At 42.0% G+C, this 27,766-nt stretch overlaps 1 protein-coding gene across 4 annotated transcripts in view; it reads left to right on the top strand.

The window, feature by feature from the left end:
• The window catches only part of SEPTIN2 (septin 2), a 30,224-nt gene extending 20,578 nt beyond the window's left edge, over nt 1-9,646 (top strand). For all 4 annotated transcript variants that reach the window (XM_074190693.1, XM_074190694.1, XM_074190695.1 and 1 more), the window contains 6 exons: nt 1,912-2,013; nt 2,415-2,560; nt 3,361-3,444; nt 4,566-4,623; nt 5,933-6,036; nt 7,616-9,646. In XM_074190693.1, the coding sequence (XP_074046794.1) occupies nt 1,912-2,013; nt 2,415-2,560; nt 3,361-3,444; nt 4,566-4,623; nt 5,933-6,034 (492 nt within the window). In that variant the 3' untranslated portion in view covers nt 6,035-6,036; nt 7,616-9,646. The remainder of the gene's footprint in view (nt 1-1,911; nt 2,014-2,414; nt 2,561-3,360; nt 3,445-4,565; nt 4,624-5,932; nt 6,037-7,615) is intronic.
• The last annotated feature ends 18,120 nt before the right edge of the window (nt 9,647-27,766 follow it).

Raw genomic sequence — 27,766 nt, 5'->3', positions numbered from 1 at the left:
CCATTGACCTAGGAGAGACCCCATATGCAGGCAAGGGTGTTGGGTGTAAATAACGGTAGTTTGTCTCAGATGGAGGCAGCAGCAGGGGGTGGGGGTTCCAGGAAAGGCTTCTTGCAGAAAGAACATCTTAAAGAAAGGCAGAGGTGGAAAGAAAAGACAATTGAGGCATAGGAGACACCAGAGCATGAAAAGTGGAGGGTCGTGCAACACAGGAGGGAAAGAAGGTGTCTATTGCCAGGTCTGAAAGAACCAGGAAAGAGATCAGAAGAGCTTTTGATGCCTGAACTCTTGGATGAGTGCAGAGAAAGGCATGGATACAAGAGCTGCAAGACTTGGCAAAGGAGAAGGGGGGGTTACCATGTGGGGTCGGTGTGTCAAGGGGGAGCCTGTGTCAGACCTGTTTGAACCATATATTAGGGAAAGCTTGAGGGAAACTATTAAAATTGTTCTGGTGGGGGGCGACTAGGTGGCACGGTGAATAGAGCACTGGCCCTGGAGTCAGGAGGACCTGAGTTCAAATCCAGCCTCAGATACTTAATAATTACCTAGCTGTGTGGCCTTGGGCAAGCCACTTAACCCCGTTTGCCTTTCAAAACGAAAAACAAAAAATTGTTCTGGTGGTGAGAAACCATGAGGATCTGAGCTAAGCCCATAGGCCCCTGAATGAAAAGAGAGGGCCAGGAGCCCAAGAGTGCAAGTAAAATCTGCAAGACCCCCCCCTCACCACCCTCAGCCTATTTCAGGGGCCAAGCAAACAGAGAAAAATTCGACAGGCTAACAGAGAATCCAGAGAGACTCATGTGGCAGAGGAGAGGACTCAGTGATGGTTCAGTCAGTTAAGTCAGAAGGATCCAGCCTAAGATACTGGACACTGAACTAGCTGTGTGACCTTGGGCAAGTCTCTTCACCCTGATTGCCTTGCATCCAGGCCCATCTCCAGTTGCCCTGATTTAGCTAACTTGATTTAAAAAGTGGTTTATCTTGTTTATTATCTTTTTGATTTCCAGTTTATTTCTCAGATTTTTATATTCCTGTTTTTCTGCCTAAGTTCTTTTGTTGATTTTCCAATTTATTTTCAATTTTGAAAATAAAACTTTTCTCCTTTTCTATTTTTTTAATGTATGTTTGCAGAACTGCTTTAACTGAGTCTAGAAATTTGGGGGTATTGTTTCATCATTATCATTCTCTTCCACATAATTACTAATTATTTCTAAGAGTTGTTATTTGACCCACTCATTATTTAGGAGTTTGTTGCTATTAGCTATTGCTACCAAAAAGGTCTGGTGGAATTCAGTGGGTTGTAATCTCAATATGATACAACAATGTGATATAGCTGCCCAAAAAGTAAAAGCAAATTTGGGCAATATTAAGATACAGAAAGGAAGATAATCAAACATTTATTAAATATGTTCATTATTGTGCCAGGTGTGGTGCTAAACCTTTATCTTTTTAGAATATTGCATTGCTGGGATGATTAGAGATGAGCAGGCTTAACCCACATAGACTCACTTTAGAACAACTACTGTGGAGATTGGCATGGTCCAGGCCTGGTTGCCCTGTGGTCTCCTGAAACACCCTGCTCTATAATCTGCAACTGCTGGAGCAGAGATCCACCTTCAATAGCTCCTTTTTTAAAGCCTTCCCAATTCACCTCCTCCCTCCACAGTTTTTTTAAGAAGTCAACAGTCCTCCACATGCTTCTCACCTGCCTGACAAGTTCTGCCCCCACAGCCTCAGTCCTTCCCTCTGTGCCAGCAAACATGGAGCACCTGCCACTTAGTGCAGAGTAGGGGCTCAGAGCTGTGGGATACAAGGCTCGTGGGTTGATTAGCAGAGAAGTTTTCTGTGCCAATCAAATTGAAGACCAGTCTGACCCCTTCCCTGATGGCCTATGCTCTCATCATTCTTCAGGTTCTGGATGAAATTGAAGAGCACGGTATCAAGATTTATCATTTACCTGATGCCGAATCAGATGAGGATGAGGATTTTAAAGAACAAACTAGACTTCTGAAGGTAAGAATCAGCTGAAAAGCTTCAATAGATCTGGGGTTTGACTTGATTACATGAAGAATAATCACCAGTTAAGTCTCATGGGCTGGAACTGTTAGCAATTGCTCAAATTATTTTGTGTTTCGACTTGACTTGGAAGTAAGCCCAACCTGTTAGTGGTGGCTTAGAAATCTTTTTCCATAAATTTGTTTTGGAGAATCTGTTCTGAGAGGATTTGATCTTTGGGAAATTGTCTAAGTAGTATTTTTTGTGTCTAGATGTTTTCTAATTAAATTTTGTTGAAAATAGAAATGTCAAAGCCACACATATTCTTGAAAATGAAAAGTTGTCATAAAGAGTTTTTCCTTTGAGGTGAAGAGTTTTTCCCTTGTAATTTGTAAGTAATTTTTCTTTTTTATTCACAGGCTAGTATTCCATTTTCAGTAGTAGGATCCAATCAGCTAATTGAAGCCAAAGGCAAAAAGGTTAGAGGTCGTCTCTATCCTTGGGGAGTTGTGGAAGTGGAGAATCCGGAACATAATGACTTTCTCAAACTAAGAACGATGCTGATGTAAGACATTCCAAAGGTTCTTTTGAGCCTGCTAGCAGGACATAGTAGTACTCTGTAGTGTTGCGGTGTTTTTTTTAAGTGGGGGGAAAAAAATCTTTTCAATGTAGTCATTGAATTACTGCATAGATATCCTGCCCCATTTCTTCCCAAGAGGAATGTGTGGGAATTGGGGTGCAGGGGAGCAGTGATAGTGTGATCCAGACCTTGAGTCCCACTGACCATCTTTCAAAGCTCCCCCTGCCCAGCCCTGATCTGTGCAGGGAGAGGCAGCCATCCTGACTCTGGCTTGCTCCGTATGTGAGTTTGGACCACTTCAGTTTTTTGCCCTGTTAAATGTGTCTGATGGGGCGGCTAGGTAGTGCAGTGAATAAAGCACCGGTCCTGGAGTCAGGAGTACCTGGGTTCAAATCCGGTCTCAGACACTTAATAATTACCTAGCTGTGTGGCCTTGAGCAAGCCACTTAACCCCATTGCCTTGCAAAATCTAAAAAAAAAGTCTGATGAACTTGAGTTTTCTCATAGATGGTATTTTTAAACAGAATTCCTTTCCCATCATCAAAGAGTAGAAGCTTCTCTTATGAACCCATTCTTCCATTGCTGCCCCCACCACCACCAGGTGACCGGAGAAATGGGAAATGGGTGTCCACAGATCCCCAGGGCTGCTTATACAGCTAAGGGTCGAAGGGTGAGGGATTTCTCCCTATCTTCCCCATAGCAGCATGAAGAAAATCACTTAGAAGAAGCTGCACTTCTCCATGGGCCAGTACCCCTGCTTCACACCAAGTTCCTTTCTTTTCCAGTACACACATGCAGGATCTCCAGGAGGTGACCCAGGACCTTCACTATGAGAACTTCCGCTCAGAAAGACTGAAGAGAGGTGGCAGGTTGTCATCCCACAGTTACCTTAGTCCTTTCTGTCTCTCTCTCTCTCTCTCTTAGGGAGGGAGTGTCTCTTAAGTTTGCATTCTCCAAGGTAGAATTGGTCCTTGAAGTCAGGTGTCTCTCTAACTCCCACATTAGGATTTTGTATTAAATCTGCAATCATTCCCTGCAGTCGTCCCCAAAACTTGAATTAAACTCTGCAGTCGTTTTTATCAGACTACTCCCTCCTAATGTGCTGGGCAGCCTCTCCTTGAGAAAGGCCAGCCAAGTGCAGTGCAACTTCAGGAGGGAGATCACCAGCTGCAGAGGTGGGACAGTAGGGACCACTTCCTAAGAGAACACTTGAACCCTCATTTTCCTCTGAAAAGGAAGCTTCTGACGTACTGAACCATGCCTGTTTTAACATTTATGCTTAGAATATTTTGGTTAGTACTCTTCTTTGCACTTTGCTTACATCATTTGGATATTCATACCTTCATCCTCCTTTAAGATGGATCACCACCTGTGATGGGAGTTTGGAAAATAGTGCTGGGGGCAGCTAGGTGGTACAGTGGTTAGCACACTGGCCCTAGAGTCAGGAGGACCTGAGTTCAAATCCAGTCTCAGACACTTAATAATTGTCTAGCTTTGTGGCCTTGGGCAAATCACTTTAACCCCATTGCCTTAAATAAAAATTTTAAAAAAAAAGAATGATGCCAGGGTTTGAGGAAGGCCCTTCTGGGCTTGTAATTAGGGAATGATGGCCAGTCTGGGAACTTAATATAGGTGATTTTGGAATGTCATCCATTGGACTCTGGAAAGAAGGGCCCAAAGAGGAATCAGGCCAGGGGAGAGGAGAGGAGCTAGTGCTTGCCATTTATTATTTATAGAAGCCTTTGATTTCTTATTTGTTGGTTTTTTTTTTCTATCTTCATCATTTATTTTCCCTTTTTCTTCATTTTTTAACCTGGGGTGGGGGGAAATACTTTTCTAAAAACAACCAGTTTTGTAAGAAAGTGAAAAGACTCAGAAATCCCCGAGGGGCTGTTTTGAGGGCTGCCAGCCCGGCAAGCAGCTGCTTTCCGCAGAACAGATAGAAGCCTCTCAGGTCAGTAGATGATAACTAACTGCTCTCTGTTGTTAGGAAAGTGGAAAATGAGGAGGTGAACAGAGACCAGATCCTGCTGGAAAAGGAAGCAGAAGTAAGATGGTGTTGGGCCCATGGCTCTTGTGCTTATGTCCGGGTTCATGTCTGCTCCTAGAGACCTTTGGATAAGATTTGTCATGCCTCTCTATTGTATGTGTGGTGGGGGAAGAGGGGTGGATTTAGCAAAGTCTTTCTTGCTTTTTTGACATCAAATATCCTTTTATCTTAGAAAGATAATATGTACCACAATGTTAACAAAATTTCCCAAATAATTTTTTCTTTCAAAATTACAAACAAAATCATCTATATGAGAGAACAGCTTTAATTTGCAATGCCACGAGCTTACCCAGTACCTTGCTTTATCTGAAATGAAGGAAAATAGTCATGGAGCAAATTAAATTTCTAATTTATGTATCATATTGTCTATCTGGATTTGGGAAGGGTAAGATTTGAAATGATAATTTTGGGAGGCAGCTAGGTGGCTCAATGGATAGAACTTGGCCCTGAAGTCAGGAGGACTTAATTTAAATCCAGTCTCTGACTTAACTAGCTGTGTGAATGTGGGCAAGTTTCTTAATCCCTTTGCCCCACAAAAAAAGAAGAAAAGGTAATTATTATTTAAATTATTGTTGTTTGAGACTAAAATTTTTAACATCAAAAATGGTAGACTGAAGGAATGAGTAATGAAATTCAATTGTGTCACCAGTTCAGATCTCACTCAGATGGCTGGTGCATCAAAATAAGCTTCATTTTAATTATCATTTGAGAATCCATGTCAGATAAATAGACAACTGAAAAAACCACCACCACTGTAATTTCCTTCAAGGGTGTCTCAGAATAGGCCGGGTGTGTGTGTCTGTGTGTCTGTGTGTCTGTGTGTCTGTGTGTGTGTCAGAGATGACCTTGATTTTATCAGGACCCTAAGCCACTGAAATCTCTACAGTCTGAATTCTCCTTCCTCTGTTGGACTAGTACACTCTTCATCAAATGAAATTTCACATGTACTCTGTAACTTTGAACCTGGTGCTCCCCCACCCCAGCCCTGGACTTGTCCCTGTCTTCCTCAGTGCTGCTGCTAGGTCTCTGAGTTTGGGCTTCACCCAACCATGGCTGTGTGTGTGAGCCATTGCACACTTGGGGAAATTATTTTTGAATTGTTCAAGTTTGTTATTGTATAAAAACATCAATTATGCTCTGCTTTTAAGCAGAGCCACTTCTTAGAAAGCAGCCTTGCTTCCCCTCAGCCGCAAGGGTGAAGCCCACCCCTCCCAGGCAGATGAACCTAAAACAATTTCCTAAGAAACACTTTTAGAGTGGGAGTGGGGGAGCTAAAGATAGGAGTCTCAAGTCTTCTCTTCTTGCAGCTTCGTCGTATGCAGGAGATGATCGCCAGGATGCAGGCGCAGATGCAGATGCAGATGCAAGGAGGAGATGGGGATATTGTTGTGCATGGGCACCAGGCCTAAAAGTAAGCTTATTCAGCATGGCACCTTCCCATTTGGAGCATGTAGGAGACTGCAGTCTTGTTATTCCTCAGGCCTTGAAACATGCTCTTTGTCCTTTGTGATTGATGGGGGTGAGAAATGAGGATGGTGAGCCACCCCTGCCCACCCACACTACACAGTCCTCTGGAGACAGCTCACAGGGGGAGTTTCATGGCTCTTCAAAATGAATATGACTATTCAATTTTCATCTAGCTCATGGAAGTTGACTGTGAGGACAACATTTAAAAATTAGATGCTGATTTTAAAATATGGTAATTTCCCAGTCCTTAGTATTTATTATAAGTACCAGGAGATGGGAAACTTGGGCATCACAGTAATTTGTTTAATTGACAGATATATCCGAAATAGCAGGCCGTGTTCCAAGAAGACACTGGCTTGTGCTTGATAGTTTGTATGGGTTAAATGTTAACTGTTCAGGCCCCTCTCAATGAAAATCAGCTCCAGAGGGAAGAGTGTCCTAGGCAGAGACCATCTCACCATAAACAGGCACAAGATGAAGGCCCATTTTTAGAAGTATGGGGAAGCTTGTCTGCCATGCCAGTGTCACATTCCCGAGTCCAGTGTGGCTCCAACATCTTCTGTGGCCACCAGCATCAGTGACTCAAGTACATGCTCAGGGGCCCCACATGTGCAGACTCCCTGAGTCCAGAACCTGCCCCAGACACTTTAACACCTCACTTCATTGCTGCCTCCCTTGGTTTCCTTAATGTACAATGTGAGGATCACAGGAGGTAATATTTTATACACCAAAGGTCCCCTGCTCTCTAGCAGCTGGGCATCACCATGTCATGGCTACAAGGACTTGAGTGTAAGATAGTCTTTGATGGAAATCAGGGTGTTTTAAGTTTCTTGATGTTCTGAGTTTTTAAGTGAGACGTTTGACCTGTTTTCTTTAATATCCTGTGTGAGGAAAGCTCCATGCATAATAGACATTTCTGACCTTTTCTCCTAGGGACACTTTCCTTCTAGCACCAAGGGGAAGTGCAAGGGGTTAGAACCAGAGGCACTGGGGAGGCACCATGAAGGGAGACGATGGAATTCCATCTTATTTCTGATCTCTGTCTTTATAATTGGGCAGAAGGAGGACCTCAAGTTCTAGCTCCAAGACTTGACCCCCTTTCCCACCAAATGCCAGCTCCACAATGAAGATCCATTGCAAATAGCAGAGAAATCAGAGAAGATAGACATGGGAGAATATGTGCCAGGCGATATCTAGTGAAGGAGCCTTCCCATCAGTTGAGATGCCAGAATTAAATGCTTCCCCTTCTGCCACCCTGCACGGGAGATGCACTTATGTACCTGAAAGTAGGGACATTCCCCTTGGGTTCTATGGCTGGTCTCTGTTGGAGAAAGGGAAATGAGCTGTGATCCCCTAAGGACTGGGGAGCTATTGGAAGTTAGGGAGCAGGAAGATGAGGTGGGTCTTTGGCAGTGCTCCACCTATTGCATTTTCTCTTCTTTTATGTCATTATTTATGCAAAAGGGAATGTTGCTCTGGTGTTTGTTAATGTTAACTTCTTTTGACTTTCTTTGTTTCTACAGATTTCACTTAAGATGAAAAAGAGCATTCCAGTATGTTTTTTCATGAAATCGCTAAAAGGAAGTCAACCTTCTGTAATACCTGTGACCTGCAAATTGTTACTCACCATTTTTACCTATGGTCTGTGAATTGTTACTCTCCATTTTTACCTAAGGATTGGTTGTGGTACCTTTTTACCTTGTAGCATGTATTTTATTGATATTTTATACTTTTTCCATAACATGTCTGTTTTTGTTTTCCTTACTACGTAACTACTGTTAGGTGCAATTGGTTTTGTAGAACTAAACCATGAATTTGGTCTGGATTTGTATGGCTTTCTTGGCCTGACCGGTCCAGGCATCTCTTATCATTGAATAGTACTGTGGAGGCCCACATAGGCATGAATTCTCCTTTTCCTCCAGGTGTTAAGGAACTAGACCAGACCTCTCAGTCTGCCTAGTCTAAAGGGGAATCTCTCCCCATGCCCCCGCGGAAGACAAGGGAGTCCAACTTCTCATTTGGTATAAGCTATTGTGTGGAATACCCAAAGCCTAGTTTTGCTGCTGCCCATTGGGTTGCATGTATTTACACATTCATATGGTTGCCACATCATTGGTTTAGAAGAACACAGAGAAACCTGGACCTTTAATAATTCATGTTAAAATGTAATCTTATAGAAGGTGTGATTTCTAAGATTCTTATGATAAGGGAAAAGAGTAACCCTGTTATTAAAACAAAAAAGCCAAAATTATTTTATAAACACGGTTTTTATAATAAGATCAAAAAGCACGCACTTTTTTAAATAGAATGACATCATGGCTTGTGCCATCCCACAGAAAACAAAAGCAACATTTTCATCATAACTGAGGGGAGCTTGTTAGAGAAGGACAGAGTTGTAGGATTCTGCTTTAAATGGGCAAATAGGGAAAGAAGCCCTCCTTTTTTCTTAAGACAAAGTATTGCTAGATCTTAGAGATACTGTCTCCAGTTAGTTTGGATAGAGTTTTGTCATTTTTATAAAAGCTATTTTAAAGACCAAACAGTTGTGTGCTTCACACATCTGATCTTTGGTAAAGAGAACAAGTTCTCCCCCACTCCACCCCACCCTGTTTTTCTCTTTGTGCCAAGTTTGTTCTCTGGCAGCAGGTGGGGGAGCAGTGTGCTCTGATCTGAGTCGACTGATTCCTATTTGCCTTCATTTCATTGATTTCACTTGAACTAAGAGATCCTCACTAACAGTGCTTGGTCTACACATCATTTCACTTGCCTCCCAGTTCCTGAAGCCACATGCTAAAGACCAAGCTCACACCTTTGCTCTTGTATGTGTGACCTGGGGCCTCCTTACTATCTGAGATTCAAAAGGGGAGGCTGGTCCCAGAGAGGCCCACCTGAGATTCCATTGGGGCGGAGGGCATTCAGTGGGACTAGCAAGTCACAAAGCAACAGAGACTGTTTGGCCGAAGACAGTGAGCCTCCAGGAGCATGGGAAGTATTTATTGCAAATTTTTATGATGATGTAATCCTTCAAAACATGCCAGTGTTCACTCTAGCTATTTCATCTTTAGTACGGTTGATCAAGTTTAAATGGTCACACACAATGTGTTAATAGGTTTTAAAAAGTATTTTATTTAGTACTAAATGTATAATTATATTATGTACATTTTTTTTATCAGCTTTTCCATGACATTTCAACATATTTTATATTCAAGGTCAGTTATTTGGAATACACTAGTCTTTATAACCTATATTAGAATGAAGTAAAATTTATATATGCAAAATGAGAAACATAAACTAAGCCCTGTGTCCAGTGAAGTAAAACTACTTCTCAGGGGGAGCTATCACATAAAATACTGAACTGAATTAAAAAACCTATTGTTAAATTCTTTTTACATGCCAGCAATTTGGTTTGGTAGCCTGTAACTTCTTAGTGTGTCTGTTAACTAAGATATAGTCAGCCTCTGCCCTTGGAGGGAAAGGTTGAGAACCCTTGTTTTTCAGGGTTGTTTTGTATCCCTTGAGCATTTTATCAATAAATAATTCTGGTTTAGTTAGTCCATTTGTCATTCTAATTATTGGTTCTTGTAAGGAAGATAAACACTTTTGGGTGAGATTTTGTCTTATAATGTACCTGCACAATAACTTGAGAACATTCATTTTGGTTTGCTGCATAATCTGGCATCTGGTGTCATAGTAGATTATGTTGAACCCAAAGTCAGAAAAATATGAATTTAGGTCCTGCCTTGGCTTCCTCATCAATAAAATGGGGCTTTTTTTTAGGTTTTTTTTTTTTTGCAAGGCAAACAGGGTTAAGTAGCTTGCCCAAGACCATACAGCTAGGTCATTATTAAGTGTCTGAGACCGGATCTGAACCCAGGTACTCCTGGCTCCAGGGCCGGTGCTTTATCCACTATGCCACCTAGCTTCCCTTCCCACATAATTGTGAAAATCAGGCCTGTGATGACCTGTGTTGTTGGTGAGGGTGAGGTCTCTGGAAAATAATCTGCAAACCTTAAACTCGAGGTATCGTTAAAAACATATAGTCAAATCTATTTAGGGCTTTGGCAGAGAGGTTTTTTTTAAGGTTCAGGCTTGTCATTGTTCATATTGATGAATTTTTGACTTCACAAGGCAAACTTAGTTTGTTTCTCCAAAACAATTAAAGTCACCAGAAAAAGATGAACTATATTTGGTTGTACAGGCCCCCTTAGAGTCTTGTCATTTACCCCTTGTTAAAAGAAAGGAAGGGTGTGCACTGATAAACTTGAGAGATCTTGGGCCAGCATCATCCTGCATTAGCTTTCACTGTACATAGTCATTGTCATCACTGTACATAGTATCTTTGTTTTGCATCACATCACACTCGTTCTTCCCTGAGCCTTTTAATTCCTAGTATTACAGAAGTTATCACTCATGGCATAATAATAACAGTGTCATGATAACTCTTGTACAGCTGTAGCTGCAATCATTGGGCACATATGTAAGTTTGTTCCTGTTGATGTTTTTATGCATATACATCTTTTTAATCAATTTATCAAGTGCATGATATGGACAGACAACGAGGCTTTACTGGGGTTATGTAGGTGGGAATAACAGCAAAAATTTTGTAGATAGGGCATTTGCAGAAAGTACTCCCCCTTCCTGCTGATTTGGAATGTAAAGGAGAGAATTCAGGATCTTTCTTGAGGCTTCAAGGATGAGTGCCCAAGTAATGTGGATCCAGTGGAGCCAGAACAAGCAGCATGTGTTCTGGGGAGAAGTGGGTTGGGACAAGTTGAATTAAGTTCTGGAGGAGTTTCAGAATTGAAGTCAGAAGGGCAACTAGATGACACAGTGGCACCACCCTGGAGTCAGGAGGACCTGGGTTCAGATCCAGCCTCAGACACTTAATAATGACTTGGCTGTATGACCTTGAACAAGTCATTTAACTCCATTTCCTTGCCAAGAAAAAAAATTGAAATCAGGACTTAAGCTAGAGACACTATTCAGAGGTATTAGTCATTAAAACCATATGAGGGAGTAGAAGAGACAGCACCATCAGCCATGTCTGCTACACTGAGCACTTTGCAAACATCTCAACTGAGGAACTTCAAGGAGACAGAAGGGGGTCGCCAGAAGAAGAGGACCTGAAGAGTTTAATGTCAGGCAAAGGAAGGAAAGCCTCTGCAAGGTCCATTGCCATAGAGAAGGCAAAGAGGATGAAAGCTGAGATGAGACCGCTGAATCTGGCCATGCAGAGTGCTTCCCGAGATGGTTGGTAATGGCTACAGAAGTCAGTTTGGGGAAGGTTTTGAGGAGTTATGGCAAACAAATGTACAGGTCTAGAAGACATTTTCAAGTGTTTTGGGGAAGAGAAGAGGGATAGGTTAAGAGCTGAAAGAAAGTGTTTTCTTGTGACTACTTACAGTGTGACTTGTTCATTCAAAACTAAGGGCCCTTTAGCTCCTTTGTATAAAATAAAATGGTAACAAATCTATCGATGAATCATTCAGGTTCTTTCCTTTTGATATTGATGTTGGAACAATCAGATAAAGGGAAAGTTATAGGTACCAGGGCAGCTAGGAATGCTTGGCTTGGAGACAATTTCCTGAGTTCAAATCTGGCCTCAGATGCTAGCTGTGTGACCATTAGTTAATGTCACTTAACTCTCTTTGCCTCCGTTTCCTCATCTGTAAAGTGAGCTGGAGAAGGAAATGGCAGCAAACAACTGCCAAGAAAACCCACGAAGATTTAGACAACTGAAACGGTGAGAGGAATGCTGTTCTTTACTCCAGTAGTCTCTCTTGGTTGTCAGGTCTGTATTTTTTATGTGAACTCTCCTGATAATACTGACTGCCTGCGATAACTCTGGAGCTGACTTGACCTCAGGTTAAGCTCAGTCTTAACTAAAGCAAGGGCTGAAGTCTAAAATTGCTTGTTAGAAGCTTCTCAGTCCTGTTGCTATAGTTAACAATAACCTTTTTCTTTGTTTTTAATAATTTTCTCCACATTTTCTGACGTTTGGTTGGTTTCTATCCAAAATTCAGATTGTGTCAAAAAAAATCACTTGGAAAAACCCATTTGTACTGTTTATCATGACAAATACTGGAAAATCTGTCAGTTTTACAATTCTTACATCAAGGTTAGATGGTGTGGTCAGGCCTTTGGTTTGCTCTATTTAGCATTTCATATTTACTTTTAATTCCCTTTTATAATTTCTAAAACAATATTGGTGAGAGGCAAATCGGTACAGTGGACTCCTCCCCTCCCTAAACTGAAAAGCCTAGATCTAGAAACTTGGACTAAACTCAATCCTTATGGGGAAATTCAGAAAATGGCACAGTGAATTTTCAGTCTGGCCCAACTTGCCATAAGGGGAAGGCTTTAGACAATGGAAATGGGTCTTGGGGGAGCATGCCAGCACCCTGGGAGTGTCTGTGCATTAGGGCTAGAGTTGATCCCAGAACCATACCAGATCGATTCAGTGGGAACATGTTCAAACTGGCAGCTTTGTCGCCCACTCCCCAGTTCTGTATCACAAATCCAGAGCAGACTCGGGGCGGGGTGGGGGGGGAGGATCTGCTCAGAGGAATGGAGTTCCTCTTAGGGAGCCCTGAGATGGGGACTGGGACAGGAGGAAATTCATAGTGACCCATAGCAGAGTGATGGCTCCAGACTCAGACTAAAGCAAAATCACCTTCAGCATCAAGCCCAGCCAGGGAGGGGCATCCCAGGCTAAAGAGGTTTGTATCCCTCTGAGCTAAGTTTTCCAAGTAGCTGGAAGGGGACAGAATCCTGCATCAGTCTACTCCATTATGGAGACCCAAACCCAGGTCAAAAAGTGGAGAGCTCAGAGAAGAGTGAGCAGCAATCAAATTTTGCAGCATCCCAACCTGTCCCTGAGATCTTGGAGAAACAACACTCAGTGCCAAGAAAGCTGTAGAATCAACCCAGACCTTCCCTCCAGAAGTGTCCCAGAGCCCATCAAATCCAAAGTCAGAAAGTTGGCTGGAAGCAGAGGCAAACAGAATGAGAACCCAACCTTAATCAACTCTGCTGGTGGCAGAGAAGCTCAGATGCAGCCATGGAAGAACAAGGCTCCAAAACCAGCTATGGACAAAGGCATAAGAAGCAAAGAGTTACTTAAAGTTTAAAAGAAATCTTTTTCTTAATGGAATGAAAGAATTTGAGAAAAAATGGAAAAGAAATGAGAGCTATGGAAGAAAGAATTAGAAAGGAAGTTAGCAATTTGGTATGTGGTGCAAAACTACTCATCACAAATTGCCTGAAAAAGTGAATGGAACAAAACAGAAATTAATGAATTCATGAAGCAAAGAGCTTCAAAGCCAATATTAAAATTAAAATTAAAAAAATAAGGAGAAAATGTCAAGTATCTTGGAGCAAAAACAACTGACCTGGAAGACAAATGAAAGAGGAAAAAATATGAGAATCCTTGGAGCCCATCTGAATGCCATGACAGAAGGGAGGGAAAAAAACCTAGATTTTATATTTCAAGAACTCAAGGGAAAACCCCACATTTCTTAGAAATCAAACAAAGCAGAAAAAGGAAGAATTCATTGTTCCTCTTCCTGAAGGAAACCTCAAAATAAAATGTAGCCAAAATCTAGAGTTTCTAAATCAAAGAAAAATATCACAGGGATTAGGGGCATGGGCCTCCACTCCCAAGATCTGGAACTTTCACATAAAATTGTTTGACCTTCCCTTCATACCAGAGAAGGAGTCTGAATGTTTTTTTCTGGTTTTTTTTTTATGGAATGTTGATGGTATCTTAACGAAAATTTGGGGTTGACATTATATAATACCATACATATATTTTGTACATTTCTCTAAATTTTTTCTACGACTTCCACAAAACCCCCCAAATTCCCATCTAATTTCTTATGTCAAACCACAATATATGAAAATCTCGGGGCTGGGCCGGGGGAGCCACCCAAGAATAATATAATGGCAAAACTGTATGTAATGAATGCCATGGTGAGAAACTGACTCTCGAATGAGGCAGAAGATGTCTTTGCAGTCCTGGGTGAAATCTGGACCTGCAGTTCTGAAGTTCAAGTACAGAGAGATGAAAGAGGATGATCAAAAGAACCTGAATGAATAGTCATAAAGGACCAAACAAGGATCAGCCATGGGGAAATGATCCAGCACCTCCGAGGATCCCCACCCCCTTAGATGTCCCAATGGAAGCCCAGTAAATAAGGCTGGAGAGTGGCTCACATTTACACTGGGATGTCTAGGGCCTCACAAATAGTATCTCATAATGATCCTGGGAGGTCCCTCCCGAAGGAATGGCAACCTGCCCTGCAAGCTGGTAGGTCTGCTCAGTTTGATGGAAGAGATACGCCCTGGGGAGGGGCCTGAAGACCACCTGGATTCCAGCACTATTCTAATTCAATCAAAACTCATCATTTTACTTTGTTGTTTTGTCTTTGTTGAGCAAAGGACTTGCCCGGGGTCTTATAACCTTTAAGTGTCAAGTCTCTGAGGCTGGATTTGAACTCAGATCCTAACTAGTACACTATCTGGCTGCCCCTCAACATTCCGTTATTGCTAATTAGAAGAAATGCCCCGATTATGGGCAGATGGTGCTAAGCACTTTTTTCAAACATCTCATTTGACCCAAGAATTAAGTTCTGTTGTCATCCCCATTTTACTGTGTGAGGAAACTGAGGCAAAAAAAGATTAAGTGACTTCCCCGGGGTCATACATTTAGAATCAGACCAAATTTAAACTCAGATCTTTTGGTTTCCTGGCCCAGCACACTATTCTGGCTGTTTCTTAAAGCTTCAGTTCTTCAAATTGTAGCAATCAAGTATTGGTGTTTTTTTAAGGGTTTTTTTTTCTCTTGGTTTTCTTCTGGACCTCCCCTCTTACCCCCCCCTTTTGGTTTTGCAAGGCAATGGGGTTAAGTGATTTGCCCAAGGCCACACAGCTAGATAATTATTAAGTATCTGAGTCTGGATTTGAACTCAAGTCCTCCTGACTCCAGGACCGGTGCTCTATCTACTGCACCACCTAGCTGCCCCAGACCTCTTCTTGACAACAAAGACCCACCTTCCAGATGATCAGCCCTTAACCTCAGATTAATCAGGATGTTCTCCCAAGCAGTATAGGTATCCCATTCCCCTCCTGGCTCAAAGGTGGTTCCAAGAGAGTGCTGGATCCTCAAAGCTACAAATCTCCGTGTCAGTCATTTCTCATAACTGATCGGTAAACTAAGGATAGAGAAGGTCACCAGCCTCGAGGAACTTAAGTCATGACAGAAGAGGAAATAAGTCCCAAAGTCTATGTGAGACATAGATAAAATCAACCCCCAGTACCCTCAAGGGACTCACGGGGAATAACTTCCTGAGGAGAACTGAGGGGGCTTGCCCTGGAACTATCTCACAAGCTTTCAGTTTAGACTATTTAAAATGCAAGGATCAGATAAATGTGGAAGTGACTCCAGGATGACTAATTTGGAATTTCACAGAACCAAGCCCATTAGACTGATGCACCACAGACTGAAGACTTGAGCCTAAGGAACGCCATAGCATTTTAGTTTTAGGTAAAGATTGCCCAACTACCTATTGCATCAGGGCCCTTATTACTCAGCAATATGACTTTTTTCCCACGTTTGTGCTGATTTATCTTCATGCGATTTGATGTGTTAAAAACAACGTAAGTCAAACGGAGTTGTAGATTGAGGCCTGGAGAGGACCTTAGCTGTGACTATCTGGTCCAGCCACTTTATTTTACAACCAAGGAAAGTGGGGCCTGGTCTCTGATTCCAAATCCAGGGCTCGCACTCTTCTGCCTCCTCCATGTTACCTCTGCAAAGCAGTGCTCAAGACTCTACCTGAGCCATCCATCTATCTCACTAGAGTAAGAATTCCTAGAAAATCAAAAGACTTGCTGAGTGGTTGCCAAGGCAGCTCTTTCCTGAGTCCCAGTCCCTTCCAAAAATGCTTAAAACTTCTAGATATATTTACAAAGCACTTGGAAAGGAGCACTAGCTCCTTTGGGGACCAGGAAAGGCCGTGCACAAAAAGAAACAGGCAATTCTAAAAAGAGTCCACTCCAAGCTTGCAAAGGTGCAGATGGGTTCACTACAGTAAGGAGGTCAGCTGAATGAGTCATGGGGGAAGAGCAGAGAGGCATGTGTCTGTCCTAAGACTGGAAACAGGGACCAGGTGGTGGAGGACTTTACCTGCCTGGAACAAGAGTTGTATTTGATTCTGGAGGTCATCACTGATGTCCATTGAAGAGAAGATTGACATGTCGCACCTGAGCTTAAAACTTGAGAAGAGTGGGGACACAAAGCAGGAGGCCCTTGGAAAAGGCCAGGTAGGGGCTTCTCCATGCCTAGAGTCCACAAATTTGAAGAGAGAGAGAGAAGTATCTTTGGTTTCACTAATCTTTAATTGAAATTTAGCATTTTCTTCATTTACTTGAAAACCTTTTTTTCTGAAAAGGCATCCTCAGGTTTCCCCAGACTGCCAGTGTGGTCCATAACATAAAAAGTGTTAAGGACACCCTGTAGGTGATGAGTCTAAACGAGGTTGAGTGGGGGTTGGGTGCCAGCCTAGAGACAATAAATTTTGACAGCTAAGTGGCTATGTGGGGAGAGAATGAAAAACCAAAGATGACCTAAAGCTTTCAAAGTGGTGGGACTTTCATAGAAATGGGGATCAGAAGGCCTCTATTTTGGCAAGTCCCAGTTTGGGATCCTAATGGGTGTGCAAGTCCAGGTTGTCCAATCAGAAGCAGAGTGTGTGTCTGCCAACAATCACCTGGAAAAGTTGGCATCTTTCCCAGGTGCTTGCCCATGTTTTGATGGCAATGTGTTGAGCAACTGTCTTCTGTTGCTCACAGGTCCTGGTTTTGAAAGACCTTAAGTGCCTGTGCACATTGTTTGGGCCCAGGACACATTTGCCTCCACTTCAGTTCTACTCACGCCTTTGGAAATGTTTTCTCTGGTTTCCTCTTGGCATGCCCATACTCCTCTTGATTTGAGTCACAGGTGGGCTGCAGGATGATAAGTAACCCTCCCAAGCCTGCAGCACTTTTTCCCCTGGACAGCCCTGTGACTTGCTCTTCTTCAAGAAAACCAATCAGCCTTTGGGCTAAAGGCAGGTTACAAACTTTCAACAGCTGTCTACCGAGATCTGTTGCGCAGTCATTCTCAGTCTTGTCTGTCCTACACTTCATGACTCCTTTTGGGGTTCTCTTGGCAGATATTGTCCTCCAGACCATTTTACAGATAAGGCAGTTGAGGTAAAGTGACTTGCCCAGGGTCATACAACCAGTTTGAATTTTTTTACAAGGCAATGGGGTTAAGTTGCTTGCCCAAAGCCACACAGCTAGGTAATTACCAAGTGTCTGAGGTTGGATTTGAACTCAGGTCCTCCTGACTCCAGGGCCGGTGCTCTATCCACTGTGCCACCTAGCCACCCCAAACAACCAGGTAATTATTAAGTGAGGCCAAATTTGAACTCTGGTCCTTCCAACTCCAGGGCATTGTATTCCTGACTCCAGGTGCAGTACTCTATTCATAAGCCAACCTACATCAAAGCTAAAATGTCTGGATTTTTTTTATTGAGATTTTATTTTTCCAATTACATGAAATGGCAGTTTGTTTTTTGAAATAGAATATTTTTATATTTATTTTCCCCAATTGCATATTAAAAATAATTTTTAACATTCTTTTAAAAATTTTTGATTTCAATATTCTACCCTCCCTTCTCTTCCCACCTCCCTGAGTAAGCAATCTGATATAGGTTATACATGTGCAAACATATAAAATATATTTCCATATTAGTCATCTTTTTTTAATTTATTTTGAGTTTTACAATTTTTCCCCAATCTTACTTCCCTCCTCCCACCCCCACAGAAGGCAATTTGTCAGTCTTTACATTGTTTCCCTGGTATACACTGATCCAAATTGAATGTGATGAGAGAGAAATCATATCCTTAAGGAAGAAACATAAAGTATAAGAGACGGCAAGATCAGACAATAAGATACCAGGTTTTTTCCTAAATCAAAGGTAATAGACCTTGGTCTTTGTTCACACTCCACAATTCTTTCTCTGGATACAGATGGTATTCTCCATCACAGAGCCCCAAATTGTCCACAATGGTAGTTTTTAATAATTTTCCATTTGCAAATTTATCTGAGTTCTGCATTTTTCTATCACCCTCTCCCCTCCTCATGATGTCAGACCATAGATATTTAATAAATATATCTTGAAGCACTAATGTTAGCCCATCCTTTATTGTATGGCAAATGTGTTTGTGTGTGTGTGTGTGTGTGTGTGTGTGTGTGTGTTTGTGTGTATGGAGAGTGATAAAAAAATAGCATTTACCTAATGATGTCATTTTACAAATATTCTTTTATTTGAGCCTCACAAAAATTCTGGGAAGTAGAATGCTATTCTTATCCCCATTTTATAGTTGAGATAGAAATAACTTGCCCAGGGTGACCCCAGGGGTTCTGCTCTGATCCAAATCTGGCCACTGGACCCTGGTGGTTCTGGAGGAGAAAGTGAGGCTGGGGACTTAGCACCGCCCCTCCTCACTCCAATCCAATTCTCGTGCTTGTCATGGCATCACCTCCCTGATGACGTGACCTTCTTTGAGAAGGAAGGACAAGCATTATTATCATTACATCCACCAGATCACACGGCCACATCTATATTATCAGAAGGGATTTTGTATTTTTCTTCATTTTAAGTTAGAGTATAGCCTCTTTTTTATAACAAAATTGTTTCCCCTCCCTGATAACCAAGATACACGTTCCAGCATAACCTGCCCACCTGGTTCTCAAGTCTGGTAGCATTTCTTCCACTCTCCCTGCCCCACCTGTCTTCCCAAAGGAAGGAATGTCTTCCCATCATTGCTTCTCAGGCTGAGCTTGTCAAGGCATGTCATCCAGGTGTTCGACATTTCGCTAAGTTCTGGGGTGACAAGAGAGTCAATGAAAAAGAAGCCTCCCCTGCCTTCAAGGAGCTTACAGTCTAAAGAGGGAGAACAACAGGGGAACAGCCACATACAGAGCCATGCCATGGAGGGTCTTCTAGGAGCAGCAGCCAAGAAGCTGGAATCACTGGATCCTGGAGTCTGGATGGATGGATGGATGGAAGGATGGTGTAGAAGCAGTCAGAGGAAGGTGGGAGCCAGGTTATGAAGGGCATTGAAAGATAAGGAGAGGATTTTATATTTGGTCCTATGGAGCCACTGTGGTGATTGGTGACGTGGCTCTGACCAACTTTAGTAAAATCAGTTTGATAGTTGAGTGGAGGAGGGATTAGAGGCAGGAAGACCAACTGGTAGACAGGAGGTAGAGGAACCTACCTTGAAGGACACAAATGGGAGAGGTGTTCCAAAGGGAGAAACAACAGGCCTTGGCAGCTGATCAGACATGGACGATGGGCAAGAGTGAGGAAGAGGATGACACCTAGATTGTGGTCCTGGGGAACTGGGAGGTTGCTAGCTCCCTGGGAAACCAGCAGGGGAGATCAGGACAGGGGAGGGGTTAAGGACAAAGACAATAAACTCTGGGACTTTAAAAGCCCTTTTCGTTGACCTTTTTGAACTTGTGCATAGTTTTCTCCTGGTTCTGCTTACTTCCCCCAATACAGATCTTCCAATAATTCTCTAAATTTCTCATCCATCATTACCAATAATAGTCCTCTGCATCCATTTGTTCAAGTCATTCCCTAGCTGATGGGCACATTTTCCTCTGGACATATATAAGCCTCTTCTGTCATTGGTACTTGGTAGGCTTACATGGACTACAATTGCCTGAGGATTGCAAATCTAGAAACACTGTATTTGTTTAATTTTTATTTAAGGCAACGGGGTTGAATGGCTTGCCCAGGGCTACACAGCTAGGTAATTATTGTCTGAGGTCAGGTCCTCCTGACTCCAGAGTCAGTGCTCTATCCACTGCACCACCTAGCCGCCCCTAGAAACAATATAAAATTCAGACAGAGTATTGTTCTTTTTCCTCTTCTTTTTTGTCCAGTTCTTAGGTCACAAAGGACAATTTTTAAAACACCATATTAAGGTTGACCTTTCTGAATCTCAGTTTCCCCCCTGCTTTCTATGGTTCCAGCTGGGCCATCTGTCATCTATGACCATCTTAGATTAAGAGATTAGATTCAGTTTCTTCAACTGAAGTCTTCCTAAAGGAAGTCACTGAAGCAGGAAAACAATATACACAACAACCGTGGTCTTGTAAATGGGAGAACAGCCACAGCCAAAGCAGAAGTGAATGCCACAGAATCCTGGTCACTGGGCTCCAAAGGTCCATGAGGGGGCATCTCTCCCCCCCTCAGAAACCAGGGCCCCCGGGTGTGGGAGGCAGATGGAGCAGCAAGTGACTAAGCTCAATCACAGCAATTCTGGTTGTTAAAGACAAAATAAGAGGATTCCACAAGGGCTCCTAAGGCCCCTTCAAGTTTGGAATCGGCCTGGCCCCCAACCTCGATGTCCAATGAAGGGGGGGGTACCCCAATGCTCCAGGAAGGTTCTTCTAGTTCCAGACGTGGTGGCCTTGGCCTCTGTTCCCTGGGCTGTAAAACGAGGGGGCTGGAACAGCTGTGACCTAAGGCTGATGGATCTTAGGGAATAACAAGGAGAAGGGGGCCCCCCCTCCCACCATCCTCCTGCACTCTTGGCTCTTTACCACAAGGGGGCAGTGTGTGCTTGCATTTTTTTGAATCCCCACCAGGGTCGGCTCTCCTTGCACCTCAGATCCCACCGTCCCCCCAAAGGGCAGCCAACCTTTTTTCTTCTGACCTCTGCCCCTCCAGACCCTCTTTGGCCCCAGCCAAAGACCGGGGTTCCCTCTGTGATCTCCTGCCCTCTTCACCACCATGTCCAAATGAGTCAGAGAATCATCCAACCATTTCCAGGGGCAAAGGATCCAGGACCAGGCTGGCACCAGTCAACCCAATGGGCAGGCCTGGAAACTGGTAGGGAGGGGTCTCCATGGCCTCCATGGCTCAACCAGACCGAGCCCCCCACACACACACACACACTAAATGGATTGGAAACATCCTAAGGAGTTCAAATCTATGGAATGCTCACCAGAGCCAGGCACCAAGATGGGCAGGGCCATGGAGTTCTGCCCACAACAGTCAATCAACACACACTTCCACCAAAAGAAAAAGTGGATTGTCTCTGTGGATTCCCCATTCCTCTAGTTCTTGAGAGATTTATGAGTCAAAGATCCTTCCCTTGGCACCTGGTCAGCCAAGGGACGGAGAAGTTATCACCTGTTCACCTTGCAGTGGGCAGTGAGCCCTATGGCCATATTCTATAATTGGATAGATAATGTATGTGCACTTGGGCTGTGTGAATGAGCGTGAGTGTGTAAATATGTGTGAGTGTATGTGGGAATTTATAGGTGTATGGGAGCATGTGGGTATGATTGTGTGTGACTGAGTGTGAGTGTGACTGTGTAAGTGTGGAGGGAGTGTGTGTGTGTGTGAGTGTGCATCTAGATCTGGATGCACATCTAGGCTCTCCAGGTCCGCTCCTTTATTGTACAGATGAGGAAATCAAGGGCCAAAAGGACACATCCAGACAAGCAGGAGCTTCAGAAGCCGTCTAATGCCGTCTTTCACCTCTCTGGGTATAGCTCTATAAACCTATGCACATCTTATAAGTTATACATCCCTACATATGTGTGTGTGGGGGGGGTGCCTGTGGATGTGTGGGTGTGTAAATACACTTACATATGGGAAGCACATGTTTCAAAAACACTTAACTCTGGGACCTGTGTCTCAGTTGTCTCTGAAAGTTTGTGTTTGGGGGCTTTTAGCTAAGCAACTTGTGTTAAATTCAGGCTTTATCATCAGCCACATGACTTTGACCTGATCTGCACCTCAGTTCCCTCATCTGTACAATGGAAGAAGAGCTGGCCTCGGTGGTCTCTGAGGGGTCTTCAGTTCTAGATCTATGATCTCCTTCTTTCCAAGCTCTCCAAGAACTGTGGAAGCCCTCCCCACCCAGAACTTGATTAAACAATCAGGAAACTCCGGGGGTGGGGGGGTAATAGCCAGGCATCATATGGAAACTGCCAGAATAATTGATGTTTATCCCTTGTTCTTGAAGAAGACCATGACATGAAGGAGTGATGCCATGACAAGCACATGAATTGGAGTTGGGGGGGAGGGGTTGCTCAGTCATCAACCTCATTTTCTCCTCCAAGACATAAGGGTCCATCAGCCAGACATGGATCAAAATGATTGAGACAGCCCTGAAGGCAGAGTTTGAATGAGGCAACAATCATTCAGTTGTTAAGGTTAGGGGAGAGAAAGGAGACAGAGAGGCCAAGGAAGGCCACTTCCAAAAAAAGAAGGAAAAAATTGGGGGGAGGGTTAGACCCTCACAATATCTCAGTGATTAAGGCAGAGAAAGAAAAGAAGCAAGAAGTCAGTTTTTTGTATAGTCCCCCCCAATAAAAATCAATCTGGGAAGGAAGACCATCTGGGTTTCTGGCCAAAACAGAAATAATTGCTGTTGGACCCAATCAGGGTCCAAACTAAGACCAAGTAGGCTTCGAATGAGATGCAATATTGGTCAAGGAGAACAAGAGTGATTTGGGACCTGTCAACCTCAAGAAATCTTTAGGAAGGAAGGTAGAAAGGGAAGAAAGGAGGAAGGAAGGGAGGGAAGAAGGGAAGGGAAGGGGGAAGAGAAGTCCAGCTTGCCTGCCATGGCCTGCTTCTAGGTTGTTCTTCATTCTCTAAGACCATAAGATCAAGGAGCTGATGCCATGCCATGCCATGCCATGAAGTAAAATGGACTGAAGTGAGAGGTGCTGTGCAAAATCACCAACTTCACATTCTCCTCTGGGGCCATCAAAACTTCTAACTTCATCGGGGCTCGGATTACACCAGGGGAAGTGGGTTGCTAAGGCTTTTCAGTTCTATCTCCTTGGCCTTGGACATGTCCAACCCTTTCTCTCTGCTCACACTGTTCCCACCTTAGTTCAAGACCTCTCCATTTACATTTTTTTCTTGCAAGGCAGTGGGATTAAATGACTTGCCCAAAGTCACAAAACCAGGTAATTATTAAGTGTCTGAGGTCACATTTGAACTCAGGTCCTCCTGACTCTAGGGCTGGTGCTCTATCCACTGTGCCACCTAGCTGCCCCACCTCTTCACTTCTGACCTAGATTGCTGCAATGTGGTCTCCCTGAGGGAAGTTTCTACTGGTCCCATTCCATCCCCTATGGAGCTTCCTGTCTGACCTTATCACCCCAATCTTTGGTGGTCCCTGATGATCTCTGGATCAGGAGACAAACTCAACAATGAGATCTGAGCCCAACTCTCCACTGCTTTCTTTGTTTTCCTTGGGACTGTTACTACTTACTTATGGAACATGCTGGAAACTGGGATGTGGCTGTCCAGGTATGGTGGTCTTCTTCTCTTTGATGAAGAATCTAACAAAAGTAGTGGCAGTCTGCTCATTTTCTTCTCCATTAATTCTCTTCTTTTTCTGTTTCATCCTTCAGTATCCTTAGGATGATCTTGTTAAATTGGGTTTCTCACCAAGTTTTCTGAAAACAGCTTTTCTTTTCTCTCTGCTACACCTCACTGTGCTAAGACCTGAGTTCAAATGTGACCTTAGACATATACTTGCTGGGTGACACTGGACAAGCCACTTAATTTCTGTCTGCCTCTGATTCTTCATCTGTAAAAATGGGGATAACAATAACACCTCCCTCCTACGATTGTGGTGAGGATCAAACGAGATAATATTTGTAAGGGTCTTTGCAAAGTTTAATTCACTACTGGAAGGCTAGCTGGTATTAAATAATACAGAAAGGCCCAGATTAGAATGAAGAACGAATGCTGCAAAGTGGTTATATGTATTTAAATTGTCCCTATTTGTACTTCTATTTATGTATAATACGGCAATGGGTTCCAGCCCAATGAAAATATACAAAAAGAATTCAAATAATGTGATCACTTCACACAATTCATTATTCACACTAATTGGAAACTCACTGTATTATGAGATGATATTCAGTTTTCCAAGATTCTCTTTTATAAGATTTTACAGGAAGTTTCTATTGTGAGTTGGTGATGCCTCTAGCTACTGTTGCTCTCCACTTTGCTAGGAGATCAAAACTGGCTTTAACTTTTAATGTAGAATAATACATTTTTTTAAAAAATTATTTATTTTGTAAAATTTTTGATTTCAGAATTTTCTCCCTTTCTCTCTCTCCCCTAACCCACACACATTGGGAAGTCAAGAAACATGGTATCAATTATACCTTTGAAATTGTGCAAAACATATTTTCATGTTAAACATGTTGTCAAAAACAAAAACAAAAAAAGAAATGAAAAAAAGTATGCAGCAATCTGCATTCAGACTCCATCAATTATTTCTTGAGGGGTAAATAGCATTTTTCATCATAAATCCTTAGAATTGTTTTGGATCATTGTATTGATCAGAATAGATAAGTCATCACTCTTGGACCAAGAAAAGATGCAAGGAAATACAAGTCATTGCTATCCTTGGTGGAAAACTCTGAGTGTAGAAATTTGTATATGGTGTTTGATGTGGTTGTTCAGACATTTTGTTTTGCCCAAATATTTTTCTTTATTACAAATGAATGCTCACTGAATTAGGAAATGGAAGGGGCATCAATATCCAAATTTTATATAAATAGTATATATAAAATGTTATATAAAAATGAAGGACTTCAATAAAACACTAAATAATAAATATGCCATTTTGAAGTAAAAAAAGAATAGTCAAGTCACTCTTAGTTACTGAACAGTGTTGCCGTTACTGTGTACAATATCCTTCTGGTTCTACTTATCTCAGTTTGCATCAGTTCATAAAACTCTTCCCAGTTTTTCTTTCTTTTTTTAATGTTTGTTGGTGGGACTTGAACCATATTATTTATTTTATTTTATCTTTTCCGAATACATGCAAAGATAGTTTTTAACATTCATCTTTTTGTAAGCTTTTGAGTTCCTCCAACCTCCCTCCCCATGGCAATGAGTAATCTAATAGAGATTGTACATGTACAATCATGTTTAACATATTTCCATATTCGTCATCTGAACAAGAATTATGACTTCAAAATAAGAATTATAACTAAAAGAAAAAATAGAAAGACAAAACAAAAAAGAAGTGTGAAAAAGTGAACATAGATCAAGGACAATCCTGAGTGACCTGTTAAGGAAAATGCCATCCACATTCAGAGAACAAACTATGGTTCTGAATGCAGAGCAAAGCAGATTATGTTCACTTTTTAAAAATCCTCTGTTGTATTTTTCCTTTCTTCCTCATGGTTTCCCTCCACCTTGATTCTAATTCCTCTTTCACAATATGACTAATATGGAATTATGTTAAACAAGATTGGACACATATAACTTTTACCAGTTTATTTCCCACCATGAGGAGGGGATTGAAAGGTGGAACTCATGGACTTGCAGGTGGATGAGTGTTGAGAATTATTTTTGCATGTAATTGGAAAAAATAAATAAAATTTCAATAAAGCAAAAAAAAAAAGTGAACAGTCTGCTTTGCTTTGCATTCAGACGCCATAGTTTTTCTCCATGTGTGGATGGCATTTTCCATTATGGGTCTTTTAGACTTGACCTTAATCACTGAACTACTGGGAGGAGCTGAGTTCATCCTAGTTGATCATCTCACAGTGTTGCTGTTAGTTGTACAGTGGTCTCCTGGTTCTGCTCCCTTCACTCAGCATCAGTTCATGGGAGTCTTTCCAGGCTTTTCAGAAATCTGGCCACTCATGATTTCTTTTTTTTTGGGGGGGGGGATTTTTTTTTTAGGTTTTTTTGCAAGGCAAGTAGGGTTAAGTGGCTTGCCCAAGGCCACACAGCTAGGTAATTATTAAGTGTCTGAGACCGGATTTGAACCCAGGTACTCCTGACTCCAGAGCCAGTGCTTTATCCACTGTGCCACCTAGCCGCCCCACTCATGATTTCTTACAGAACAACCATACTCCACCATATTCATATACCATGGGAATCCCTTCAATTTCTAATTCTTCTCCTCTAAGAAAAAACTGCTATAATATTTTTTGTACATGTGGGCCTTTTTCTCTTTTTTATAAACTCTTTGGGTATAGACCTAATAGTTAACCCTGGTCTTTTTTAATCTAATATTTTGTTTTTCCCAAATATAGGTAAAAACAATTTTTAACATTTGTTGGGGGGGTTAGGTTTTGAGTTCTAAATTCTATCCTTCCCTCCCTCCTCTCTCTTCTCTTAAAACTGTAAGCCATTTGATATAGGTTATACAAGTGCAATCATGTAAAACATTTCCATATTAGTCATTTTGTGGAAGAAAACAAAAAAGAAAGATGAGAAGAAAGAAGGAAGGAAGGAAGAGAAGAAGGAAAAATAGTATTCTTTGGTTTCTATTCAGACATAGTCTTTTTCATCATGAGTCTTTGGGGATGATCTTAGATCATTCATTGTATTGCTGAGAACTGCTAAGTCATTCATGGTTGAGAATCCTTCACTATTGCAGTCACTGTGTACTCTTCATCCTGCTCACTTCACTTTGCATCAGTTCATGGAAATCTCCGGATTTTTTTCCTGAATTTTTTCTGAATTCATTCTGTTTACCATTTCTTATAGCTCAGTAGCATTCCATTAAAGTCATATGCCACAACTTGTTCAGCCTTTCCTCAATTAATGGGCATCTCCTAAATTTCCAGTTCTTGGCCACCACAAAAAAGAAGTACTATAAATAGAAGTCCCTTTTTATTATATTTATTATTTTTATTTTTTATAAACCTATTTTTATTTTATTCTATTTCTTATTTTATTATAATCTTGTTGAGGTACAGACCTAGTAGTTTTATTGATAGGTCAAATAGTATGCCCAGTTTTATATCCCATTGGGCATAGTTCCAAATTATTCTCCAAAAATGGTTGAATCAGTTTACAATTCAACCAATAGTGTATTATCAATTTTTTCATATCCCCTCCAAAATTCATAATTTTTTTCCTGTCAAATTAGCCACTCTGATAGGTGTGAGGTGGCACCTCAGAGTTGTTTTAATTTTGCATTTCTCTAATCAATAGTGATTTGAGCATTTTTTTCATATGACTATAGATAACTTTGATTTTTTCTTCAAACTCATTTTCATATTCTTTGACCATTTATCATTTGGGAAATGACTTCTAGTCTTATAAATTTGACTCAATTCTCAAAATATTTAAGAAATGAGGTCATTATCCGAGAAATTTACTGTTAAAAATTTTCCTCGGGGCGGCTAGGTGGCACAGTGGATAGAGCACCAGCCTTGGAGTCAGGAGTACCTGGGTTCAAATCCGGTCTCAGACACTTAATAATTACCTAGCCATTTGGCCTTGGGCAAGCCACTTAACCCCATTGCCTTGAAAAACAAAATTTTCCTCAGGTTTCTGCTTTCCTTTCAATTTTGGTTACATTGATTTTGTTTGTGCAAACCCTTTTAAATTTAATATAATCAAAATTCTCCATTTTACCTTCTGTGATCCTCTCTGGTTCTTGTTTAGGCATCCATTCCTTCCTTCTCCATCCTTGCTCAGCCCAAACCCCACCCCCATCTATAAAAATGGGGTGATGTCTGAGTTGTCTCCCAGCTCAAGAGCAATGATTAGAGCTACTTGAGGAGGCTGAGGGACAAGTTCTGCCTCTGGATACCCGAG

Source organism: Macrotis lagotis, chromosome 6, assembly GCF_037893015.1.
Source record: "Macrotis lagotis isolate mMagLag1 chromosome 6, bilby.v1.9.chrom.fasta, whole genome shotgun sequence".
Taxonomy (NCBI): domain Eukaryota; kingdom Metazoa; phylum Chordata; class Mammalia; order Peramelemorphia; family Peramelidae; genus Macrotis; species Macrotis lagotis.
This window is presented reverse-complemented; position numbering and strand designations above follow the sequence as displayed.